At 46.0% G+C, this 25,444-nt stretch overlaps 1 protein-coding gene across 2 annotated transcripts in view; it reads right to left on the bottom strand.

The window, feature by feature from the left end:
• Window positions 1-25,444, bottom strand: part of KCNQ5 (potassium voltage-gated channel subfamily Q member 5) — a 1,045,273-nt gene that overhangs the window by 246,700 nt on the left and 773,129 nt on the right. For both annotated transcript variants that reach the window (XM_063916808.1, XM_063916809.1), the window contains exon 7: window positions 3,473-3,568. In XM_063916808.1, coding sequence (XP_063772878.1) covers window positions 3,473-3,568 — 96 coding nt within the window. The remainder of the gene's footprint in view (window positions 1-3,472; window positions 3,569-25,444) is intronic.

The raw sequence follows: 25,444 nt of genomic DNA, 5'->3' as shown, positions 1-25,444 counted from the left end.
ACATTTCACCCCTCGCCACGGCCGCACCATGACAGCCAAGTGAGAGGAGCTGCTCCCCCTACATGGCAGCAGCAAGCCTCTCGCTTTCAGTGTAACGGAGGCGGCTGCTGCGGGCGACCATACTAAATACACTGGCGCAGCTACTGTCGGGCTTCCCGGCCACCAGCAGCAGTGAGGGGAGGTAGAAGAAGTGCCGTAATTATTTTCATCCGTCTTGTCCCTCCGCTGCGTGTGGGTGATTGGACCAGCGGATCCAGCACTGGATCCGCTGTCCAATCACATCTGCCTCGCTGACAGGGCATGGTGTCCCTGTCATCGAGGCACTTATACTAGTGCCGCTTTCCCTGCTATTTTCAATGGCCTTTTTCAGCCCAGAGTTTAGCCCCGCCCCCCGCTCTATCCCCGTTCCCAGTATCTACGGGAGGCACTGCTATCGGTGCCTCCCAATCTAACTAAATGTATTAAAATAATTAGAATAATTTAAAGAAGATACTTAGGACACAGAATATGTGTCCTAAGTATCTTCTTTATATTATTCTAATCATTTATGGCAGGGGAGGCACTGCCTCCCCTGCCTCCCCTGACTGCACGTCCCTGCTCTCTGCACATGTTAAATCTGCCTCCCCTGCAGTGCACATGGTTTTGCCCAACTGCTAACAGAATTCCTGCTGCGATCAACTTGGAATTACCCCCAATATCCACAATTCATTGTTAAACCCCATAAATGTACTGAACAAAGTACATGTATGGTAAAGTGAATAAATTGATTCTAGCAAGCTGGAACTTTAAGTCAGTAAACAAGTGACATGGGGTCCTAATCATCAAGCCCTTTGGTCCAGGATGTTTCCTCATGATTACCACTTAAATAAGTAACAAGGGTATTTATTAAGCCTATAATGCAGGGATATCACAAACATCTCCTGTGTTATTGTGGGAATCGGAGCATCCTGCAGTCCTCATACAATTCATGGGGTCATTGCGGTGGTGCTATGTATCAAACTCCGAAAACTAAATGTTTTGGAGCTTAGCTACGTTACCTAATATAATTTTCAGATATTCTGCCAGCATTAGCTCGTCCTTTCCTATGGGGTGTGAAGATGGACCCATATAGATCCCACCACCTTCCCTGGTTTCTGCAGCTCCTTGCTCAGCCTCAGAACCTATTGTATTTTGTGGCAAAAGTACAGGTGTTGGGCTTCGCTAGGGAACTAGGGGGCAATGATAAATGTAGGCCTTTTTTGATAAATAGGCCACATGGTCTTAAATAGAGGGCAAGGTTCCTTATTTGATAGAGACTGAAGGCTCGCAGGTGAATCCTTGTCTGAGTCTTTTGCTGGACGCATGTCTGTGACTTTATGCAGATGCTGCAACAAAGTCCTTGGTGTACATCCATGTGTCTGACTGTGCAAGGACTGAGACACCCACTGACAGCTACTGTAGACACTGAAATACTGTAGACAGTTGCACCATCAAATCTTGCACCAGTCCTATAGCAGGTGCATTTTCCCGGTTCGAGTATGGCCTTCTATGTGAGCAGATGAGTGACTGCATGCTACTGCTTTCAACAGCACGCCCACATCACTCCTATAAGAACGACCATCTTCGTGCATCCTCTAAGCCACCTCACTGTCACCACCCAGGAACACACCCAATACATTTCTGAGACTGTGCGTTTCCTGTGCTCCTCAATCGCAACTCCGACTCTGTATGCTCACTATCTGAAAGCGGCTTCAGTGTGACTTACAGTAGACGCATGTGTAGAAGATAAAAATCAATTGAAAGTGTTTGACATCGCCTTTGTGTCTGGCCCAAAACCAGACCCTGATAATATTAAAACCAGAAAAGGTACTTTTAGCATCCAACTTAACTTTCAGTATATACGTATATTTCTATATGTTATTTCTAAAACTGAAGGCAAGATTTATTTTTAAAACTTTGTCAGTTTACAATGAGCATTTTTCTGCCACTTGCGGTAGGTAGGCTGATCTGGCTCACACCTCCTTGGGCTGAGAGCATATTCAGCTTCTGTTGGGTACTGTAATGGGCTAAGCCATCATAAACCGCTTCCCTCTTGTTACCCATGGTCATGATGTGAGGAGGTTTATGGAGACAATAGAAGCCATAGAATAAGAGACAGTTAAAGGAACAAGGGGGCAGATGTATTAAACTGGAGAAGGCATAAACCAGTGATAAGTGAAGTGATACACACAGCAGTGATAAACCAGTGATAAGTGCAAGGTGATACACACAGCAGCCAATCACCTCCGAACTGTTAATTTACATATTGGAACTGATTGGCTGGTGCGTTTATCACATTGCACTTATCACTGGTTTATCACTTCCTTGTGCCTTCTCCAGGTTAATACATCTGCCCCAAGGTCCCCAACCGCACAGAATAGTGATGTGACACTTGTCACACAGATGCATTAAACATTTACATATTGGAAAGTTCATACAACTACTCAAATAACTTCAACCATTAGTTTAAAAAAATCAATATGTTTAAAAAAAATAAAAAATGAAGTTTGTATTATTTTAATATGTATAACCTAATGTGCATATTGATCAAAGAGCGATTTAACTAAATTGCTGCTTTTTCGTTTGCTTTTTGAAAAGTTTAATATCACCTAATAAATGTGAAAATAATTAGGATACACTGAAATTGATTTAAAATAAATAGGGACACATATATAATTTTAATTGCATAATGGGGCACATTTATAATTGTTATTGCATAACGGACACATATTAGTTGTAAAAATATATACGGTCACTTTTTTTTTTTTTATCCCATGTACCCACCAGATATAGTTACCAAAATCCCTACATTCAAAGGCCCAAAGGTATGTTTAGGCCTCCAATCTAGATTAGAAGCGGATTGTCATATACTTCATGCAGATTGGCTTAAACCACATGTGATTTAGGGGCATTTAATTGATACATACTGTATCACAGGTGATTTGGGTTTTAACCCTCTAAACGGCTGGATATTAAATACAAAATCAACAGCAATGTGCATTGATTGCAGTAAAAATGTCCTCTGATAAATGTAAACCTGTGTGTTATGTAAATATAAGAGTTCCAAAAGGAAAACACAGGAAAATGTAGACAGCAAGCAACAATGAGGCAACTATAACACTATAGAATGCTTTATAATCAGTAGCACTGGCTGAAATCACATACTGTAGTATATAATATAAAAGGAAACAATGTACAAATTATATTAAAGGAAACAATGCAGAAATGTTCCAGACCAAAGAAATATTACTATACAGTTACTATGTGTCCAACATGTCATTTATCACTTTAATAACAAAGATTATTACAAAATGTGTTCATTCATTTGTATCAACATATAGCATGGGGACAAAACCATAACAATATAATCATGTTAAAGAAAGAACATTGACATTTAGCATACAGTAAATACAAATTTTAGCAATGTACAAGTTTGAGATGTTTCAGCTCTCACCTGAATTAAACTAGCTGCAGGATTTCTCCTTTTTTCAAAGTGCTTCTGTCGGTGTTGTTCCTGAACTTTTAAAGCAAATCCTGAACCGAGAATGCCCTGTAATTTAAGGTGTTAATTGGTTTATTACCATGAACAAAGTCTTGCACACTGTATTCTTGCATTTAAGACAGAAAAGAGGAGACCACGAGCGCTGGTAGGTGCATAGATAATAACAGCTATAGTAAACCACCTTAATGAGATATTACCTTGCTCGGAAAATCTGAGGAGAGAGATAGGAAAGTCTCTCCTACTGTATGTGCATAAAGGTGGAGGTTCTTACACTGAGAAGATTACTATTATTGCATATAAAATATAATGCCAATCACTGTATTGTCATTGTTCATTTTACATGAAAAGGCTTTGCAGGAGGCACACTAAGTATGTACAGTATCTTCTTTCCTCAAAAAAAAAAGGTGACTATCAGAGACTGTAAACCAAGACACAGGACAGGATACGTGCGGCTTGTTGACAATCAGAATGTTGAAATGTATTATGCTTTCACTAGATCGCAGACACTGTCATGTTGACAAGTGTGAAATGCTGCTTAACCCCTTGCCTGGCCTTAACGTATGTGATGCAACTGCAACCAGAAGTATGTTACCTTGCCAGACTGCATCACATACGTCCGGCTGCCCCGCTGTGTCCCCCCATCTTTAATGGAGGAAATCCGTTCTGCACAAGTGCAGAATGGACTTCCTCCTGCTGCTGCAGCCCCCTGGAAGTGACATTGTGGTCTGTGACCATAGACACCACTCCTAACATTGCACCCCAGAATGCTGTGCGAGCATTAGTTCCCTTACAAGCACTATTTGGTTGATCTCTGCAGGTGCAGAGGTCAGCTGCAGCAGGTAGGATTGATCATCAGTTCCCCCTGGCACACGCTTCGCTGCACTCTGTGGGGGAGATTCAAATGTTTGAAAAGTCAGTTGGGAGTCTGTTTTTTCCTATCTAATAGACAGTAGACACCAGACACCCAACCAACTTTCAAACATTTGAATATCCCCCTCTATGTGTGTGTGTGGGGGTATATGCCCATGTGGGTGGGGGAGTAACCCCCAGGGGGATACATCACCAGTAGGGGTGGGGGAGGTGTAATACAAAGAAATATGACATTGGAGGGGGGTAAAAAAAATAGAAACATTGGTCACAGGGTAGGAGGGGGAGGGGGGGGGTGCAAAAAAAGGGTTTTTTTTTTTTACAGGGGGTGGTTTATAAATATGGATTTTTTTTTACTACCAAGGGGGTGTGGAGGGGTATTATTATTAGGATTTAAGACCACTGGGGGAGTTCTATTGCGAATGGTGGCTGGGGAGTTATTTTACAGTGGGGGCCTATGAACACAGGAGGATGGGGGGGGGGTGCAAAACATCCCCCTAGATATATATATATATATATATATATATATATATATATACAGTGGAGATCGAAAGTTTGGGCACCCCAGGCAAAAATTCATTTTAATGTGCAAAAAGAAGCCAAGGAAAGATGGAAAAATCTCCAAAAGGCATCAAATTACAGATTAGACATTCTTATAACATGTCAAAAAAAGTTTGATTTTATTTCCATCATTTACACTATCAAAAGAACAGAAAACAAAAAATGGCATCTGCAAAAGTTTGGGCACCCTGCAGAGTTAATACCTTGTACTGCCCCCTTTGGACAGCTGAGACCTGGCAGTGTCATGGATTGTTCTCAATCATCGTCTGGAAAGACCAGGTGATGTCAATCTCAAAGGTTTTAAAAGCCCAGACTCATCTGACCTTGCTCCAACAATCAGCACCATGGGTTCTTCTAAGCAGTTGTGTAGAACACTGAAACTGAGAATAGTTGACGCTCACAAAGCAGGAGAAGGCTATAAGAAGATAGCAAAGCGTTATCAGATGCCCATTTCCTCTGTTCGAAATGTAATTAAGAAATGGCAGTCATCAGGAACAGTGGAAGTTAAAGCAAGATCTGGAAGACCAAGAAAAATATCAGACAGAACAGCTCGCAGGATTGTGAGAAAAGCAAGTCAAAAACCATGTTTGACTGCATGATCCCTCCAGGAAGATCTGGCAGACTCTGGAGTTGTGGTACCCTATTCCACTATAAAGAGATACTTGTACAAATATGGTCTTCATGGAAGAGTCATCAGAAGAAAACCTCTTCTACGTCCTCACCACAAAAATCAGCGTTTGAAGTTTGCAAATGAACATATAGACAAGCCTGATGCATTTTAGAATAAAGTTCTGTGGGCCGATGATGTTAAAATAGAACTTTTGGGCCGGAATGAGCAAAGGTACGTTTGGTGAAGGAAGGGCACAGAATTTAATGAAAAGAACCTCTGTTCAACTGTTAAGCATGGGGGTGGATCAATCATGCTTTGGGGTTGTATTTAGAGATGAGCGCCTGAAATTTTTCGGGTTTTGTGTTTTGGTTTTGGGTTCGGTTCCGCGGCCGTGTTTTGGGTTCGAACGCGTTTTGGCAAAACCTCACCGAATTTTTTTTGTCGGATTCGGGTGTGTTTTGGATTCGGGTGTTTTTTTCAAAAAACACTAAAAAACAGCTTAAATCATAGAATTTGGGGGTCATTTTGATCCCAAAGTATTATTAACCTCAAAAACCATAATTTACACTCATTTTCAGTCTATTCTGAATACCTCACACCTCACAATATTATTTTTAGTCCTAAAATTTGCACCGAGGTCGCTGTGTGAGTAAGATAAGCGACCCTAGTGGCCGACACAAACACCGGGCCCATCTAGGAGTGGCACTGCAGTGTCACGCAGGATGTCCCTTCCAAAAAACCCTCCCCAAACAGCACATGACGCAAAGAAAAAAAGAGGCGCAATGAGGTAGCTGTGTGAGTAAGATTAGCGACCCTAGTGGCCGACACAAACACCGGGCCCATCTAGGAGTGGCACTGCAGTGTCACGCAGGATGGCCCTTCCAAAAAACCCTCCCCAAACAGCACATGACGCAAAGAAAAAAAGAGGCGCAATGAGGTAGCTGTGTGAGTAAGATTAGCGACCCTAGTGGCCGACACAAACACCGGGCCCATCTAGGAGTGGCACTGCAGTGTCACGCAGGATGTCCCTTCCAAAAAACCCTCCCCAAACAGCACATGACGCAAAGAAAAAAAGAGGCGCAATGAGGTAGCTGTGTGAGTAAGATTAGCGACCCTAGTGGCCGACACAAACACCGGGCCCATCTAGGAGTGGCACTGCAGTGTCACGCAGGATGTCCCTTCCAAAAAACCCTCCCCAAACAGCACATGACGCAAAGAAAAAAAGAGGCGCAATGAGGTAGCTGACTGTGTGAGTAAGATTAGCGACCCTAGTGGCCGACACAAACACCGGGCCCATTTAGGAGTGGCACTGCAGTGTCACGCAGGATGTCCCTTCCAAAAAACCCTCCCCAATCAGCACATGATGCAAAGAAAAAGAAAAGAAAAAAGAGGTGCAAGATGGAATTGTCCTTGGGCCCTCCCACCCACCCTTATGTTGTATAAACAAAACAGGACATGCACACTTTAACCAACCCATCATTTCAGTGACAGGGTCTGCCACACGACTGTGACTGATATGACGGGTTGGTTTGGACCCCCCCCAAAAAAGAAGCAATTAATCTCTCCTTGCACAAACTGGCTCTACAGAGGCAAGATGTCAACCTCATCATCACCCTCCGATATATCACCGTGTACATCCCCCTCCTCACAGATTATCAATTCGTCCCCACTGGAATCCACCATCTCAGCTCCCTGTGTACTTTGTGGAGGCAATTGCTGCTGGTCAATGTCTCCGCGGAGGAATTGATTATAATTCATTTTAATGAACATCATCTTCTCCACATTTTCTGGATGTAACCTCGTACGCCGATTGCTGACAAGGTGAGCGGCGGCACTAAACACTCTTTCGGAGTACACACTTGTGGGAGGGCAACTTAGGTAGAATAAAGCCAGTTTGTGCAAGGGCCTCCAAATTGCCTCTTTTTCCTGCCAGTATAAGTACGGACTGTGTGACGTGCCTACTTGGATGCGGTCACTCATATAATCCTCCACCATTCTATCAATGTTGAGAGAATCATATGCAGTGACAGTAGACGACATGTCCGTAATCGTTGTCAGGTCCTTCAGTCCGGACCAGATGTCAGCATCAGCAGTCGCTCCAGACTGCCCTGCATCACCGCCAGCGGGTGGGCTCGGAATTCTGAGCCTTTTCCTCGCACCCCCAGTTGCGGGAGAATGTGAAGGAGGAGATGTTGACAGGTCGCGTTCCGCTTGACTTGACAATTTTCTCACCAGCAGGTCTTTCAACCCCAGCAGACTTGTGTCTGCCGGAAAGAGAGATCCAAGGTAGGCTTTAAATCTAGGATCGAGCACGGTGGCCAAAATGTAGTGCTCTGATTTCAACAGATTGACCACCCGTGAATCCTTGTTAAGCGAATTAAGGGCTCCATCCACAAGTCCCACATGCCTAGCGGAATCGCTCCGTGTTAGCTCCTCCTTCAATGTCTCCAGCTTCTTCTGCAAAAGCCTGATGAGGGGAATGACCTGACTCAGGCTGGCAGTGTCTGAACTGACTTCACGTGTGGCAAGTTCAAAGGGCATCAGAACCTTGCACAACGTTGAAATCATTCTCCACTGCGCTTGAGACAGGTGCATTCCACCTACTATATCGTGCTCAATTGTATAGGCTTGAATGGCCTTTTGCTGCTCCTCCAACCTCTGAAGCATATAGAGGGTTGAATTCCACCTCGTTACCACTTCTTGCTTCAGATGATGGCAGGGCAGGTTCAGTAGTTTTTGGTGGTGCTCCAGTCTTCTGTACGTGGTGCCTGTACGCCGAAAGTGTCCCGCAATTCTTCTGGCCACCGACAGCATCTCTTGCACGCCCCTGTCGTTTTTTTAAAAAATTCTGCACCACCAAATTCAAGGTATGTGCAAAACATGGGACGTGCTGGAATTTGCCCATATTTAATGCACACACAATATTGCTGGCGTTGTCCGATGCCACAAATCCACAGGAGAGTCCAATTGGGGTAAGCCATTCCGTGATGATCTTCCTCAGTTGCCGTAAGAGGTTTTCAGCTGTGTGCGTATTCTGGAAACCGGTGATACAAAGCGTAGCCTGCCTAGGAAAGAGTTGGCGTTTGCGAGATGCTGCTACTGGTGCCGCCGCTGCTGTTCTTGCGGCGGGAGTCCATACATCTACCCAGTGGGCTGTCACAGTCATATAGTCCTGACCCTGCCCTGCTCCACTTGTCCACATGTCCGTGGTTACGTGGACATTGGGTACAGCTGCATTTTTTAGGACACTGGTGACTCTTTTTCTGAGGTCTGTGTACATTTTCGGTATCGCCTGCCTAGAGAAATGGAACCTAGATGGTATTTGGTACCGGGGACACAGTACCTCCAACAAGTCTCTAGTTGGCTCTGCAGTAATGATGGATACCGGAACCACGTTTCTCACCACCCAGGATGCCAAGGCCTCAGTTATCCGCTTTGCAGTAGGATGACTGCTGTGATATTTCATCTTCCTCGCAAAGGACTGTTGAACAGTCAATTGCTTACTGGAAGTAGTACAAGTGGGCTTACGACTTCCCCTCTGGGATGACCATCGACTCCCAGCGGCAACAACAGCAGCGCCAGCAGCAGTAGGCGTTACACGCAAGGATGCATCGGAGGAATCCCAGGCAGGAGAGGACTCGTCAGAATTGCCAGTGACATGGCCTGCAGGACTATTGGCATTCCTGGGGAAGGAGGAAATTGACACTGAGGGAGTTGGTGGGGTGGTTTGCGTGAGCTTGGTTACAAGAGGAAGGGATTTACTGGTCAGTGGACTGCTTCCGCTGTCACCCAAAGTTTTTGAACTTGTCACTGACTTATTATGAATGCGCTGCAGGTGACGTATAAGGGAGGATGTTCCGAGGTGGTTAACGTCCTTACCCCTACTTATTACAGCTTGACAAAGGGAACACACGGCTTGACACCTGTTGTCCGCATTTCTGGTGAAATACCTCCACACCGAAGAGCTGATTTTTTTGGTATTTTCACCTGGCATGTCAACGGCCATATTCCTCCCACGGACAACAGGTGTCTCCCCGGGTGCCTGACTTAAACAAACCACCTCACCATCAGAATCCTCCTGGTCAATTTCCTCCCCAGCGCCAGCAACACCCATATCCTCCTCATCCTGGTGTACTTCAACACTGACATCTTCAATCTGACTATCAGGAACTGGACTGCGGGTGCTCCTTCCAGCACTTGCAGGGGGCGTGCAAATGGTGGAAGGCGCATGCTCTTCACGTCCAGTGTTGGGAAGGTCAGGCATCGCAACCGACACAATTGGACTCTCCTTGTGGATTTGGGATTTCGAAGAATGCACAGTTCTTTGCTGTGCTGCTTTTGCCAGCTTGAGTCTTTTCATTTTTCTAGCGAGAGGCTGAGTGCTTCCATCCTCATGTGAAGCTGAACCACTAGCCATGAACATAGGCCAGGGCCTCAGCCGTTCCTTGCCACTCCGTGTCGTAAATGGCATATTGGCAAGTTTACGCTTCTCCTCCGACAATTTTATTTTAGGTTTTGGAGTCCTTTTTTTTCTGATATTTGGTGTTTTGGATTTGACATGCTCTGTACTATGACATTGGGCATCGGCCTTGGCAGACGACGTTGCTGGCATTTCATCGTCTCGGCCATGACTAGTGGCAGCAGCTTCAGCACGAGGTGGAAGTGGATCTTGATCTTTCCCTAATTTTGGAACCTCAACATTTTTGTTCTCCATATTTTAATAGGCACAACTAAAAGGCACCTCAGGTAAACAATGGAGATGGATACTAGTATACAATTATGGACTGCCTGCCGAGTGCAGACACAGAGGTAGCCACAGCCGTGAACTACCGTACTGTACTGTGTCTGCTGCTAATATAGACTGGTTGATAAAGAGATGTCTATGTAACTATGTATGTATAAAGAAGAAAGAAAAAAAAACCACGGTTAGGTGGTATACAATTATGGACGGACTGCCTGCCGAGTGCCGACACAGAGGTAGCCACAGCCGTGAACTACCGCACTGTACTGTGTCTGCTGCTAATATATAGACTGGTTGATAAAGAGATAGTATACTCGTAACTAGTATGTATGTATAAAGAAAGAAAAAAAAAACACGGTTAGGTGGTATATACAATTATGGACGGGCTGCCTCAGTGCCGACACAGAGGTAGCCACAGCCGTGAACTACCGCACTGTACTGTGTCTGCTGCTAATATATAGACTGGTTGATAAAGAGATAGTATACTCGTAACTAGTATGTATGTATAAAGAAAGAAAAAAAAACCACGGTTAGGTGGTATATACAATTATGGACGGGCTGCCGAGTGCCGACACAGAGGTAGCCACAGCCGTGAACTACCGCACTGTACTGTGTCTGCTGCTAATATATAGACTGGTTGATAAAGAGATAGTATACTCGTAACTAGTATGTATGTATAAAGAAAGAAAAAAAAACCACGGTTAGGTGGTATATACAATTATGGACGGGCTGCCGAGTGCCGACACAGAGGTAGCCACAGCCGTGAACTACCGCACTGTACTGTGTCTGCTGCTAATATAGACTGGTTGATAAAGAGATAGTATACTCGTAACTAGTATGTATGTATAAAGAAAGAAAAAAAAAACACGGTTAGGTGGTATATACAATTATGGACGGGCTGCCGAGTGCCGACACAGAGGTAGCCACAGCCGTGAACTACCGCACTGTACTGTGTCTGCTGCTAATATAGACTGGTTGATAAAGAGATAGTATACTCGTAACTAGTATGACTATAAAGAAAGAAAAAAAAACCACGGTTAGGTGGTATATACAATTATGGACGGGCTGCCGAGTGCCGACACAGAGGTAGCCACAGCCGTGAACTACCGCACTGTACTGTGTCTGCTGCTAATATAGACTGGTTGATAAAGAGATAGTATACTCGTAACTAGTATGTATGTATAAAGAAAGAAAAAAAAACCACGGTTAGGTGGTATATACAATTATGGACGGGCTGCCGAGTGCCGACACAGAGGTAGCCACAGCCGTGAACTACCGCACTGTACTGTGTCTGCTGCTAATATATAGACTGGTTGATAAAGAGATAGTATACTCGTAACTAGTATGTATGTATAAAGAAAGAAAAAAAAACCACGGTTAGGTGGTATATACAATTATGGACGGGCTGCCGAGTGCCGACACAGAGGTAGCCACAGCCGTGAACTACCGCACTGTACTGTGTCTGCTGCTAATATATAGACTGGTTGATAAAGAGATAGTATACTCGTAACTAGTATGTATGTATAAAGAAAGAAAAAAAAACCACGGTTAGGTGGTATATACAATTATGGACGGGCTGCCGAGTGCCGACACAGAGGTAGCCACAGCCGTGAACTACCGCACTGTACTGTGTCTGCTGCTAATATAGACTGGTTGATAAAGAGATAGTATACTACTAATATTATATATACTGGTGGTCAGGTCACTGGTCACTAGTCACACTGGCAGTGGCACTCCTGCAGCAAAAGTGTGCACTGTTTAATTTTAATATAATATTATGTACTCCTGGCTCCTGCTATAACCTATAACTGGCACTGCAGTGCTCCCCAGTCTCCCCCACAATTATAAGCTGTGTGAGCTGAGCACAGTCAGATATATATATACATTGATGCAGCACACTGGGCTGAGCAGTGCACACAGATATGGTATGTGACTGAGTCACTGTGTGTATCGTTTTTTTCAGGCAGAGAACGGATATATTAAATAAAACAAACAACTGCACTGTCTGGTGGTCACTGTGGTCGTCAGTCACTAAACTCTGCACTCTCTTCTACAGTATCACAGCCTCAGGTCAATCTCTCTCTCTCTCTCTCAACCCTAATCTAAATGGAGAGGACGCCAGCCACGTCCTCTCCCTATCAATCTCAATGCACGTGTGAAAATGGCGGCGACGCGCGGCTCCTTATATAGAATCCGAGTCTCGCGATAGAATCCGAGCCTCGCGAGAATCCGACAGCGTCATGATGACGTTCGGGCGCGCTCGGGTTAACCGAGCAAGGCGGGAAGATCCGAGTCGCTCGGACCCGTGAAAAAAAACATGAAGTTCGGGCGGGTTCGGATTCAGAGAAACCGAACCCGCTCATCTCTAGTTGTATTGCAGCTAGTGGCACAGGGAACATTTCACGAGTAGAAGGAAAAATGGATTCAATAAGATTCCAGCAAATTTTGGATGCTAACCTGATGCCATCTGTGAAAAAGCTGAAGTTAAAGAGAGGCTGGATTCTACAAATGGCTAATGATCCTAAACACACCTCAAAATCCACGGTGGATTACATCAAGAGGCGTAAACTGAAGGTTTTGTCATGGCCTTCACAATCTCCTGACCTCAACATAATTGAAAATCTATGGATAGACCTTAAAAGAGCAGTGCGTCACAGACAGCCCAGGAATCTCAAAGAACTGGAAGACTTTTGTAAGGAAGAACGGGCGAAGATACCTCAAACAAGAATTGAAAGATTCTTGGCTGGCTACAAAAAGCGTTTACAAGCTGTGATACTTGCCAAAGTGGGCAGTACAAGGTATTAACTCTGGAGGGTGCCCAAACTTTTGCAGACACCATTTTTTGTTTTCTGTTCTTTTGAAAGTGTAAATGATGGAAATAAAATCAAACTTTTTTTGACATGTTATAAGAATGCTTAATCTGTAATTTGATGCCTTTTGGAGATTTTTCCATCTTTCCCTGGCTTCTTTTTGCACATTAAAATGAATTTTTGCCTAGGGTGCCCAAACTTTCGATCCCCACTGTGTATATATATATATATATATATATATATATATATATATATATTTAAATACAATATTTAAATATATAAATATATTATTAAAAATACATTTCAAACTGTATTAAGTAATAAAAAGTACAATTCCTGAGTTTTTTTTGGGGAAAAAAAAATCAGTTGCGTGGTTAAGGCATTTAACATGCACAGGCAGCACAACTGTCCGCATGACTGTAATTAATCTAGTTGACAGTTGTACTACCGGCATAGGTAAAATGCTGTAAGTACAGCAACAATGCCGACATCACAGTGTTTGCATTCTGGTGTCCCCATAATGCTTGTCAACATTCTGACTGTCAACAAGTCAACTACAGTACTTCCCAATGGCAAAACCTAGAGGAGTTTAAAAGAGTTATATACACATATAGAGTATACTATATGTTTCAGAGTAAGTTTGTGATTATCGTAGTCTTTGCAAAGCTTTATGAAGGCACAGGCTGACAGCTTGTAGCCCTGCACCCCAGCCACCGCCTGAGCTGTTGTCCCTAGATATATCCCCATCCCCAGAAGGAGCATCTTGACATCAGGTGGAGGACAGGGGAAGGGCCACAGGCAGTAGCAGAAGGCGGGAGTCAGAGTGGTGGATGACCGGAGTGACACTGGACCTCCCATTAACAGGTCCACATGCTCAGAGGCCCCCTATTATTTTGTAGTTGCAGAGAAGAACGTAGACAGGAGAGTAGAGTGCAAGTAAGAAGTGTGCTCTGCGAGAGGTGTGAATGGGGGGCAGTGGTGTCAAGAGGGGGTGGGGAGAGCGGGTATTAGTTTCCCCAAGCCCAGGCTTCTTGTTGGGGCCTGGCGGAAACCTGGCTCTGCATGCCCCCCTCTTTTGACCTGTCATAAGACGCCAGCAGCCTCTCTCCACAGTCCAGTGCATGATTAGCGCAGCAGTCTTCTCTGCTTGTGGGGGTGGTTATCAATCGCACTTTGTGGCACTTAAACAATAGATTATTTTTGTATTTTTAAGGGGCCGTGGCCTCACCTCCATGATTAAGCCACAACTACTGCATTACACGGCCTGGCCAAGCACTCTATGAGCTCTCACCAAGCGCTCATGATTTGTGAGGGTAGGCTGTGTGGCCTGTGAAGGGGGGGGAGGGGACAGTGCAATCTGTAGGGGGTGCAGGTGATATGTGAGAGTGGAAGCTGTGTGGGGGTAGTATGACCTATAAGGGGGGGGGGGCTGCGTGGAGGCACTGTGATCTCTGAGAGGGGTTGCTGTGAGTTAAAGCAGTGTGAATGGTGAGCTGGGGGCAGTGTGATCCGTGATGGTGGGATAGCGTGATCTGTGAGGGTGTGTGTGTGTGCGCATGTGAGGCTATGGGGGCATGTGTGTGTGCATGTGAAGCAGTGAGGGTGGGGGGAGTGACAAAGGACATTGACACCCTGAGCTCCACTTGGTCTAGAACCAGCCCTGTGTATTATTTCACCTTTAACAATGTCAGTGGTGTAAAATTCCAGAGGAAATTGAGAACCTTGCACTTAGTATTGCTAGACACAATAATGATTAAACCTAGCATATTACTGTACAAAACTTATTTCCCCCTGGGCTGTGCCCCTGAAGGGGACCATACTTCAGAATACCATTTGCTGTGTGGTGCTGCTGCCATTGTATTTAATGATCAAATAATAAACACTATAAATATAGAATCTGATTGGGGTATTACTAACTGATCTCAAGGAGAGTCCCTTGAAATCTCTAATATGTGCACTCTGTAGCTTGTGACTCTGCGGATTAAGAAAGGTCTGACGTGCATTTTGCTTGGGATTTCCTTTAAGGGTTTTCATTTAGATGCTTGCCTCTATCTGACAACTTACTAAGCTAATGTCCCCCATACATCTGAGATGTATTGGGGCATTGCCCTGAACCCCCGATGGCTAGGCTGAGGGATTGGGAATATTAAACATGTTTAAAAACGGTCGGGATCAAGGAAACAGACATTTTTTGCATGTTTAATTCCCCTGATTACCTGAGTCATTGCTGGCTACGCGTCGTTTCCCTTCGTGGAGAGGACCTTTACTGTAATGATGCGTGGTGCGCGTTGACGTCATCGCGCACCGCACAGCAAATGTCCTCTCCACGAAGGGAACTAGACACTTAGCGTCTAGTTTTCCTTCGTGGAGAGTACCTTTGCTGTGCGGTGCGCGATGACGTCATCGCGCACCGCACATCCTACTACAGTACAGGGGGCGTAACTGACCACGCCCCCTGTATGAAGCCACGCCCCCTAATGCCGCCCGGGCCGCAAGAAGCCCCGGAACCGGCCCTGGGAACAGGGCAGAGAGATAGATGCTGTGGAAAAGAGTTTGTTACTCGTCAACTGATAGATTTTTTTTTAGGCGAATTTAGGAAAAAGTTCTTCCCGAAACATATTTATGTATAAAGTTTGTGAAAGTCTCTCTTTAAATACACATAGTAAATTAACTGCCTTAAGTGACAATAGATTCAGTCCGTTTGTTACTGTACATTGGGTGTGTTCTTATGCATAAAATGTACATTTATTAAGCCCAGGATTCTTAGGTTCTAAACTAAACTAATCCTTTCCCATTACACTCAAAATTTTAGTTTCCTTTTATGTTTGATGTAGCAGGGAATAACATACCTAATTTCAGGGCCGTAACTACATGTGTGTGTAGTGTGCCTTGCACACAGCGCACTTTAGGTGAGAGCACAATGTGCGCTGTGACCCCGAATGGCTGCCCTGTCTGTATTGCAGCGCTGTCTGTTGTAGGCAGTGGTGCAGTGCTGAAGAGTTTATTATTCACTTCTGCGCTCATAGGTGGATTCGGGGGGAACAGACAGAGAAGAGGCACCCTGTCGTTTGCCTCCCCTGACAGGCTTGACTGATCAGTCCAGCAGCTCCGCATTTTGCTTGGTTAGATAGCAGCTAGGGAGCTGTGCTGGTTCCTGGACGACGACCTGCACTGGCGATGGAGAGGCCCCTCGATGCGCTGCGGGATCAGACAGGTGTCAGATGGGAGCCAGGACACACACTGGAAGAAGAGGCAGCGGGCAGCAGGAAAGCTCCGAAGCAGTGGTATTTGAGTACTTGATGGGGCTGGGAGTGGTTAATGCCGGCTGATCGTTGTAGCCAAGAAGGGGTGAGCTGGGGGTGTGCAGGGAGATGATCACACACACAGAGCGTGTTACTAAGACTATATAGATCCTGTAACACAGTAGTATGATATATTGTAAGCCTGTGAGTGTGAGTTTTTCATCACCTATATGCACCAACACAGCATAACAAGTAGTAAGTAAGTACTTGTAGTTATTATTGATCTTTTTTTATTATTATTATTTATTTATTTATTTTTTTAAGTTTTCATTTTTGAATGCATTTGGAAAGATTTGGAGAGGGGACACAGTACCTGTTGTTGTTGTTTTTTTGTTTTGTCTTTTGTTTGTTTTTTGTCCTTACTTACATTGCTGCTACTATTATTTCATGACATAGTTTAGCATCTGTGGTGTGAGAGGAGGGGGTGGTATTCACTATCCCGACGGTCGGCATGCTGACCAACAGGGACTATTTCCACTCGTGGGTGTCCACGACACCCATAGCGGAATAGAACCCGTGGCGAGTGCAGTGAGCCCGCAATGGGCTTACTGCACTCGCCCCTCCCCGCCAGGATCCCGACGTTGGTATGCTACTGGGATCCTGGCGTCGGTATGCTGACTGGCGGTCAGGAGACCATCAGTCAGCCATACCACACCCGACAGGAGATAAGGGTGGTTATTCCGAGTTGTTCGCTCGCTAGCAGTTTTTAGCAGCCGTGCAAACGCTATGCCACCTCCCACTGGAAGTGTATCTTAGCTTAGCAGAAGCGCGAACGAAAGGATCGCAGAGCGGCTACAAAAATTTTTTCTGCAGTTTCAGAGTAGCTCCAGACCTACTCAGTGCTTGCGATTACTTCAGACTATTCAGTTCCTGCTTTGACGTCACGAACGCGCCCTGCGTTCGCCCAGCCACGCCTGCGTTTTTCCTGGCACGCCTGCATTTTTTTGAACACTCCCTGAAAACGGTCAGTTAACACCCAGAAACGCCCTCTTCCTGTCAATTACTCTGCGGCTAGCACTGCGACTGAAAAGCTTCGCTAGTCCTTGTGTGAAACTACATTGTTCATTGCAATAGTACGACGCGCGTGTGCAGTACGCCGCATACGCATGCGCAGAAGTGCCGATTTTTTGCCTGATCTCTGTGCAGCGAACGAAATCTGCTAGCGAACAACTCGGAATGACCCCCAATGTCCATCACCATTCTGCTATGTGACTGAAAAATTCCTACACTATGACCTCTGATGCTGCTGAATCATTAATGCAGTGCTGTAACTAGCAGTGTGTGATTGATAAGGCGGGCGGAGAGTGGTAGAATTAATTTCAAAACACGGCGGGGGAGGGGGGGAGTGGGTTTCGTGCCGAAGCGGTTTCTTGCACACAGTGCTAAAATGTCTAGTTACGGCACTGCTTCATTCATATAGGACCTAAAATGACCTAATTTGGGTGTTAGTTCCTAAAAATTACCTACTGTACAGTATTTTGACAGAATCTAAAATAATCTAATTCTGTTACTTACAGTAAGCTGAAAGTATATAAACTTACTGTGGAAATATGTGAAATGAGACGTTTTTATATGTAATTCCTATAATAGGATTTTAATACCTACTGGTAAATCCTTTTCTCTTAGTCCGTAGAGGATGCTGGGGACACTTCAAAAACCATGGGGTATAGACGGGATCCGCAGGAGACATGGGCACTTTAAGACTTTGAATGGGTGTGAACTGGCTCCTCCCTCTATGCCCCTCCTCCAGACTCCAGTTATAGGAACTGTGACCAGGGAGACGGACATTTCGAGGAAAAGGATTTATTGTTAACTAAGGTGGGATAGATACCAGCTCACATCTCAAACACGCCGTACAACATGGCATTTAACAGAAAACCAGTCAACGGCATGAACCATTTCAGCAACAGGCTGACTATAACAGAAACACAACCTGTGTGTAACCTATCCAATAACTAATAAGCAATAACTGCAGATAGAGTCCGCACTGGGACGGGTGCCCAGCATCCTCTACGGACTAAGAGAAAAGGATTTACCGGTAGGTATTAAAATCCTATTTTCTCATACGTGCTAGAGGATGCTAGGGACACTTCAAGAACCATGGGGTTTATACCAAAGCTCTAGAATGGGCGGGAGAGTGCGGAAGACTCTGCAGCACCGATTGACCAGACATGAGGTCCTCCTCAGCCAGGGTATCAAACTCGTAAAATTTAGCAAAAGTGTTTGAACCCGACCAAGTAGCTGCTCGGCAGAGTTGCAATGCCGAGACCCCCCGGGCAGCCGCCCAGGATGAGCCCACCTTTCTGGTAGAGTGGGCCTTCACTGATTTCGGTAACGGCAATCCAGCCGTAGAATGAGCCTGCTGAATCGTATGACAGATCCAGCGCGCAACAGTCTGCTTGGAAGCAGGATTTCCAATCTTGTTGGAAGCATAAGGACAAACAAAGCTTCAGTATTCCTAAGTGGAGCTGTTCTGGTGACATAAATCTTTAAAGCCCTGACCACATCGAGAGATTTTGATTCAGCAAAGACGTCAGTAGCCACCGGCACCACAATAGGCTGGTTCATGTGGAACGATGAAACCACCTTCGGCAGAAATTGTTGACGAGTCCTCAACGCTGCTCTATCTTCATGGAAGATTAAATAAGGACTCTTGTGAGACAAAGCCGCTAACTTAGACACCCGCCTTGCGGATGCTAAGGCCAATAACATGACCACTTTCCAAGTGAGAAATTTCAACTCTACCTTCTGTAAAGGTTCAAACCAATGAGATTGAAGGAACTGCAACACCACATTAAGATCCCATGGTGTCACTGGGGGCACAAAAGGAGGTTGGATGTGTATAACGCCCTTCACGAAAGTCTGAACTTCCGGAAGTGAGGCCAATTCTTTTTGAAAGAAAATTGATAAAGCCGAAATTTGTACTTTTATGGAGCCTAACTTCAGGCCCGCATCCACACCTGATTGCAGAAAATGGAGAAAACGCCCTAGCTGAAATTCTTCCGTAGGAGCCCTCTTGGATTCACACCAAGACACATATTTTCTCCAAATACGGTGATAATGTTTTGCCGTTACATCTTTCCTAGCCTGAAGAAGTGTGGGAATGACTTCACTGGGAATACCCTTTCGGGCTAAGATCCGGCGTTCAACCGCCAAGCCGTCAAACATATCCGCGGTAAGTCGTGATATACGCACGGCCGCTGCTGTAACAGATCCTCTCGTAGAGGAAGAGGCCAGGGATCTCCTATGAGTAATTCCTGAAGATCTGGATACCATGCCCTCCTTGGCCAGTCCGGAACAATGAGGAACGCCTGAACCCTTGTTCTTCTTATGATCTTTAGCAGCTTTGGTATGAGTGGTAGCGGAGGGAACACATACACCGACTGAAACACCCATGGTGTCACTAGCGCGTCTACAGCTATTGCTTGAGGGTCCCTCGACCTGGAACAATATCTCTGAAGTTTCTTGTTGAGGCGAGACGCCATCATGTCTATTTGAGGAATTCCCCAAAGACTTGTCACTTCTGCGAAGACCTCTTGATGAAGACCCCACTCTCCTGGATGGAGATCGTGTCTGCTGAGGAAGTCTGCTTCCCAGTTGTCCTCTCCTGGAATGAAGATTGCTGACAGAGCGCTTGTATGTCTTTCCGCCCAGCGGAGAACTTTTGTGGCCTCTGCCATTGCCACTCTGCTCTTTGTTCCGCCCTGGCAGTTTATGTGCGCTACTGCTGTTATATTGTCCGACTGGATTAGTACGGGCAGGTTTCGAAGGAGACGTTCCGCTTGAAGAAGACCGTTGTAAATGGCTCTTAACTCCAGAACGTTTATGTGTAGACAAACTTCCTGGCTTGTCCATCTTCCCTGGAAGTTTTCCCCCTGTGTGACTGCTCCCCAGCCCCGAAGACTCGCATCCGTGGTTACTAGGATCCAGTCCTGGATCCCGAACCTGCGTCCCTCTAGGAGGTGAGAGCTGTGCAGTCACCACAGGAGTGAGATTCTGGTCCTGGAGGACAGGATTATTTTCCGGTGCATGTGTAGATGGTATCCGGACCACTTGTCCAACAGGTCCCACTGAAACACTCTGGCATGGAACCTGCCAAATTGAATGGCCTCGTAGGCCGCCACCATCTTTCCCAGCAAACGAGTGCATTGATGGATCGACACTCTCGCTGGTTTCAGAATTTGTTTGACCAAACTCTGGAGTTCCAGAGCTTTCTCTTCTGGAAGAAACACTCTCTGTGTCCAGAATCAATCCCAAGAACGACAGCCATTTTGTCGGATTCAACTGTGACTTTGGCAAGTTTAAGATCCAACCATGTTGTTGTAGAACTGTCAGGGATAGCGTAATGTCCTGCACCAGTTTGTCCTTGGACCTCGCCTTTATCAGGAGATCGTCCAAGTAAGGGATAATTGTGACTCCTTGCCTGCGAAGGAGAATCATCATTTCCGCCATTACCTTGGGGAAAATCCTCGGAGCCGTGGACAGACCAAACGGCAACGTCTGAAATTGGTAATGACAATCCTGAATAGCAAACCTTAGGTAAGCCTGATGCGGAGGATATGTGGGGATGTGTAAGTAGGCATCCTTTATGTCAACCGACACCATGAAATCCCCTTCCTCCAGACTGGAGATCACTGCTCGGAGAGATTCCATCTTGAATTTGAATTTTCTTAGGTAAATATTGAGGGACTTTAGGTTCAGAATTGGTCTGACCGAACCGTCCGGCTTCGGGACCACAAACAGGCTGGAATAACAGCCTTCTCCCTGTTGAGACGGGGGAACCCTGATAATGACCTGATTTAGGCATAACTTTTGTAGGGTGGTAGTCATGTGACCGCCGGTCGGCTGACCGACAGTCACATGACCTCCTCCGTGAGCCCGACGGCTCACTATCCCGATGGTCGGCATGCCGACCAACAGGGACTATTTCCACTCGTGGGTGTCCACGACACCCATAGAGTGGGAATAGAACCCGTGGCGACCACAGGTCGCCACCGAGCCCGCAGCGTGGCGAGCGCAGCGAGCCCGCAAGGGGCTTGCTGCACTCGCCCCTCCCCGCCGGGATCCCGGCGTCGGTATGCTGCCGGGATCCCGGCGTCGGTAAGGTGACCGGCGGTCAGGAGACCGCCGGTCACCCGTACTACACCCACTTTTGTATTGCATCGCATACAACCTGCCTGTCCGGAAGAGAAGCTGGTAAGGCCGATTTGAAAAATCGGTGAGGGGGAACGTCTTTGAATTCCAGTTTGTACCCCTGGGACACTATTTCTGAAAACCATGGGTCCAGGGCCGAACGAGCCCCGAATTGACTGAAGAGCTTGAGACGTGCGGACTCCCTCAGCGGAGCCCCAGCGTCATGCGGTGGATTTGGCAGAAGCCGGGGAGGACTTCTGCTCCTGGGAACCTGCGACGGCCGGAGATCTTTTACCTTTTCCTCTTCCCCTATTAGCGAGGAAGGAATAACCTCTGCCTTTTTTGTATTTATTTGGCCGAAAGGACTGCATCTGAAAATGGCCTTTTTTTTGTTGTGGAGGAACATAAGGCAAAAAAGACAACTTACCCACTGTAGCCGTAGATACCAGCTCAGTGAGACCGTCACCAAACAAGACACCACCTTATATGGGAGCGACTCCATAGCTTTCTTAGAGTCAGCATCAGCATTCCATTGATGAATCCACAATGCCCTCCTAGCTGAAATTGCCATGGCATTGGCTTTTGCTCCCAAAATGCCAATATCCCTCGCCGCCTCCTTTAGGTAGGCCGCAGCATCCCTGATATAACCCAGAGTTAACAGGGTGCTATCCCTATCTAGGGTATCTATATCAGATGCCAAGTTATCTGCCCACTTTTCGATAGCACTACTCACCCATGCCGATGCAGTGGTCGGTCTGAGCAGTGTACCTGTGGTGACGTAAATGGATTTTAACGTACTTTCTTGTCTACGATCCGCAGGATCCTTAAGGGCTGCCATGTCAGGAGATGGTAAAGCCACCTTTTTAGACAACCGTGATAGAGCCTTGTCCACAATGGGGGAAGACTCCCACTTTTCTCTATCCCCAGAGGGGAACGGATACGCCACCTGAATCCTCTTGGGAATCAGAAACTTTTTGTCAGGATTTTCCCACATTTTTTCAAAAAAAGTATTCAGTTCATGAGAGGGCGTAAATGTTACCTCAGGTTTCTTTCCCTTATACATACAGACCCTAGTATCAGGAACAGCAGGGTCCTCAGTGATATTTAACACGTCTTTTATTGCCACAATCATGTACTGAATATTCTTTGCCAATTTTGGGTCTAATCTGGCATCACTATAGTCGACACTGGAATCAGTGTCCGTGTCGGTATCTGTGTCTGCCAACTGAGCAAATGAACGTTTATGTGACCCCGAGGGGGTCTGGACCTGTGATAACACATCCACCACAGATTTCTTCCATGCCTGGTTCTGAGATTCAGATTTATCCAATCTCTTATTAATAAGAGACACATTAGCATTCAAGGCATTCAACACATTTACCCAATCAGGAGTCGGCGGTGCCGACATGGTCACTCCCACAGCCGTTTCTGTCCCTAACAGTCTCCTCCTGGGAAGAACACTCAGCCTCAGACATGCCGAAACACGTGTATCGACACCCACTGACACACTGGGCAGATAGGGGACAGACCCACAGTAAAGCCTGTCAGAGAAACACAGAGGGAGTTTGCCAGTTCACAACCCAGCGCTCAATCCCAGTACTGAAACTTTAATATAAAGCCCAGACCTGTTTCTGGCGCTTTTATAACTTATATTAGCCAAATTAACTGTGCCCCCCCCCCCCGTTTTGCACCCTGTTACTTGTTACAGCAGTGTGGAGGCAAGGACCAGCTTTCTGTGAAGAGAAAATGGCGCTGAGAGCTGTAAGGGCTAAGCCCCGCCCCCTCAAAGGCGCGCTTCAGCCCGCTATTTTATAATATAAAAACGCTGGTGGGGGTCAGGATTTTGTGCCTTGGCACATCTTATCCACTTTGCCAGCTTGTATGAGGATTATTTATGCTGCCCAGGGCGCCCCCATCCCCCCCCCCCCCGTGCCCTGCAACCTGTAGTGCTGCTGTGTATGGGAGCATGGCGCGCAGCGCGTTCGCTGTGCGGTACCTCAGAAGCCGTCACTGAAGTCTTCTATCTTCTTCTACTCACCTGTCTTCTGACTTCTGGCTCTGGGGTGACGGCGGGCTCTAGGAGTGAACCCCTAGGCGTACCTAGTGTTTCAAACCCTCAGGAGCTAATGGTGTCCTGTAGCCAAGAAGAAGAGCCTTTGAACTCATTAGAAGTAGGTCTGACTTCTCTCCCCTAAGTCCCACGATGCAGGGAGACTGTTGCCAGCAGTTCTCCCTGAAAATAAAAAACCTAACATAAAGTCTTTTCAGAGAAACTCAGTAAAGCTCCCCTGTGTGTGACCAGTCTACCTGGGCACAATTCTAAACTGGAGTCTGGAGGAGGGGCATAGAGGGAGGAGCCAGTTCACACCCATTCAAAGTCTTAAAGTGCCAATGTCTCCTGCGGATCCCGTCTATACCCCATGGTTCTTGAAGTGTCCCCAGCATCCTCTAGGACGTATGAGAAATACAGATATGTCCTGTTACAGCCTTGCTGCATAGTGTATACAGCGTGACTTCTGGCTCCCGAGATAAGTGGGTGCGAGTGTACGCACGCACCCGCTATCCATTCACTTCTATGGGAATGTCTCAGCTGCGAATGGATCGCAGCCTCCCACGGCATGGCGCATCGCAGAGCAAATGCTCTAAGGAAGTAGCAGGACTCCTCTGTAATAAAGGCACAGTGTTTCACACATAATGATATGCAGAGCCGGCCCTAACCAATATGATGCCCTAGGCAAGATTTTGGCTGGTGCCCCCTAGCCCCACTGCTGGTTCCGCCTCTGACCTTGCACTTCTTTCCCAGCACCATCACCCCTCACCCACAGCAGTCCTTATTTTGGTGTTTGTACCCCCTATATTTTAAATAGGAACAGTTCACACATTTGGCGCACAGCCCTAAAAAGGGGTGTGTTTTTGCTGGCAAGAGGCATGGCCACACAATAGTACCCCCAATTCAAATTACACCACACAGTACTGCAACTTTATTCACAATTGATCATGTGATAGTGTCTATAATTCATATTACATCCCACAGTAATATCACTTTACCTTATAAACGTTACTCCTCACAGTAGAGCCCCTTATTCACATTACATCACACTGAATTGCTCCTTATTCACATTACACCACACCATGGGGGTCATTCCGAGTTGTTCGCTCGGTAAAAATCTTCGCATCGCTGCGATTTTCCGCTTAATGCGCATGCGCAATGTCCGCACTGCGACTGCGCCAAGTAAATTTGCTATGCACTTAGGAATTTTACTCACGGCATTTTCATCGTTCTGGCGATCGTAATGTGATTGACAGGAAATGGGTGTTACTGGGCGGAAACAGGCCGTTTTATGGGCGTGTGGGAAAAAACGCTACCGTTTCCGGAAAAAACGCAGGAGTGGCTGGAGAAACGGGGGAGTGTCTGGGCGAACGCTGGGTGTGTTTGTGATGTCAAACCAGGAACGACAAGCAGTGAAATGACTGCTACGAGGTGTGTAATCGCAATATTGCGAATACATCGTTCGCAATTTTAAGATGCTAAGATTCACTCCCAGTAGGCGGCGGCTTAGCATGAGCAAATCTGCTAAAATTCACTTACGAGCGAACAACTCGGAATGACCCCCCATATTGCTGTTTTTTCACATAAGACGACACAGTAGTGCCCTTTTTATACGCAACGCCACATAGTAGAGCACCTTATACACATAATGCCACACATTAGTAATGCATTTATACATCTAATTCCACACAGTAATGCCTCTTACACATATGAGACACCTTATTAATGTCCTTATAAACATAATGCGCCTTACACATTATGACAACCTTTATTAATGCCCTTTAACACATAATGTCCCTTACACATATGCCGCACATTATTAATGCCCTTATACACATAATGACACACAT

The sequence above is a fragment of the Pseudophryne corroboree genome, chromosome 4, assembly GCF_028390025.1.
Source record: "Pseudophryne corroboree isolate aPseCor3 chromosome 4, aPseCor3.hap2, whole genome shotgun sequence".
In the NCBI taxonomy this organism is placed as follows: Eukaryota; Metazoa; Chordata; class Amphibia; order Anura; family Myobatrachidae; genus Pseudophryne; species Pseudophryne corroboree.
This window is presented reverse-complemented; position numbering and strand designations above follow the sequence as displayed.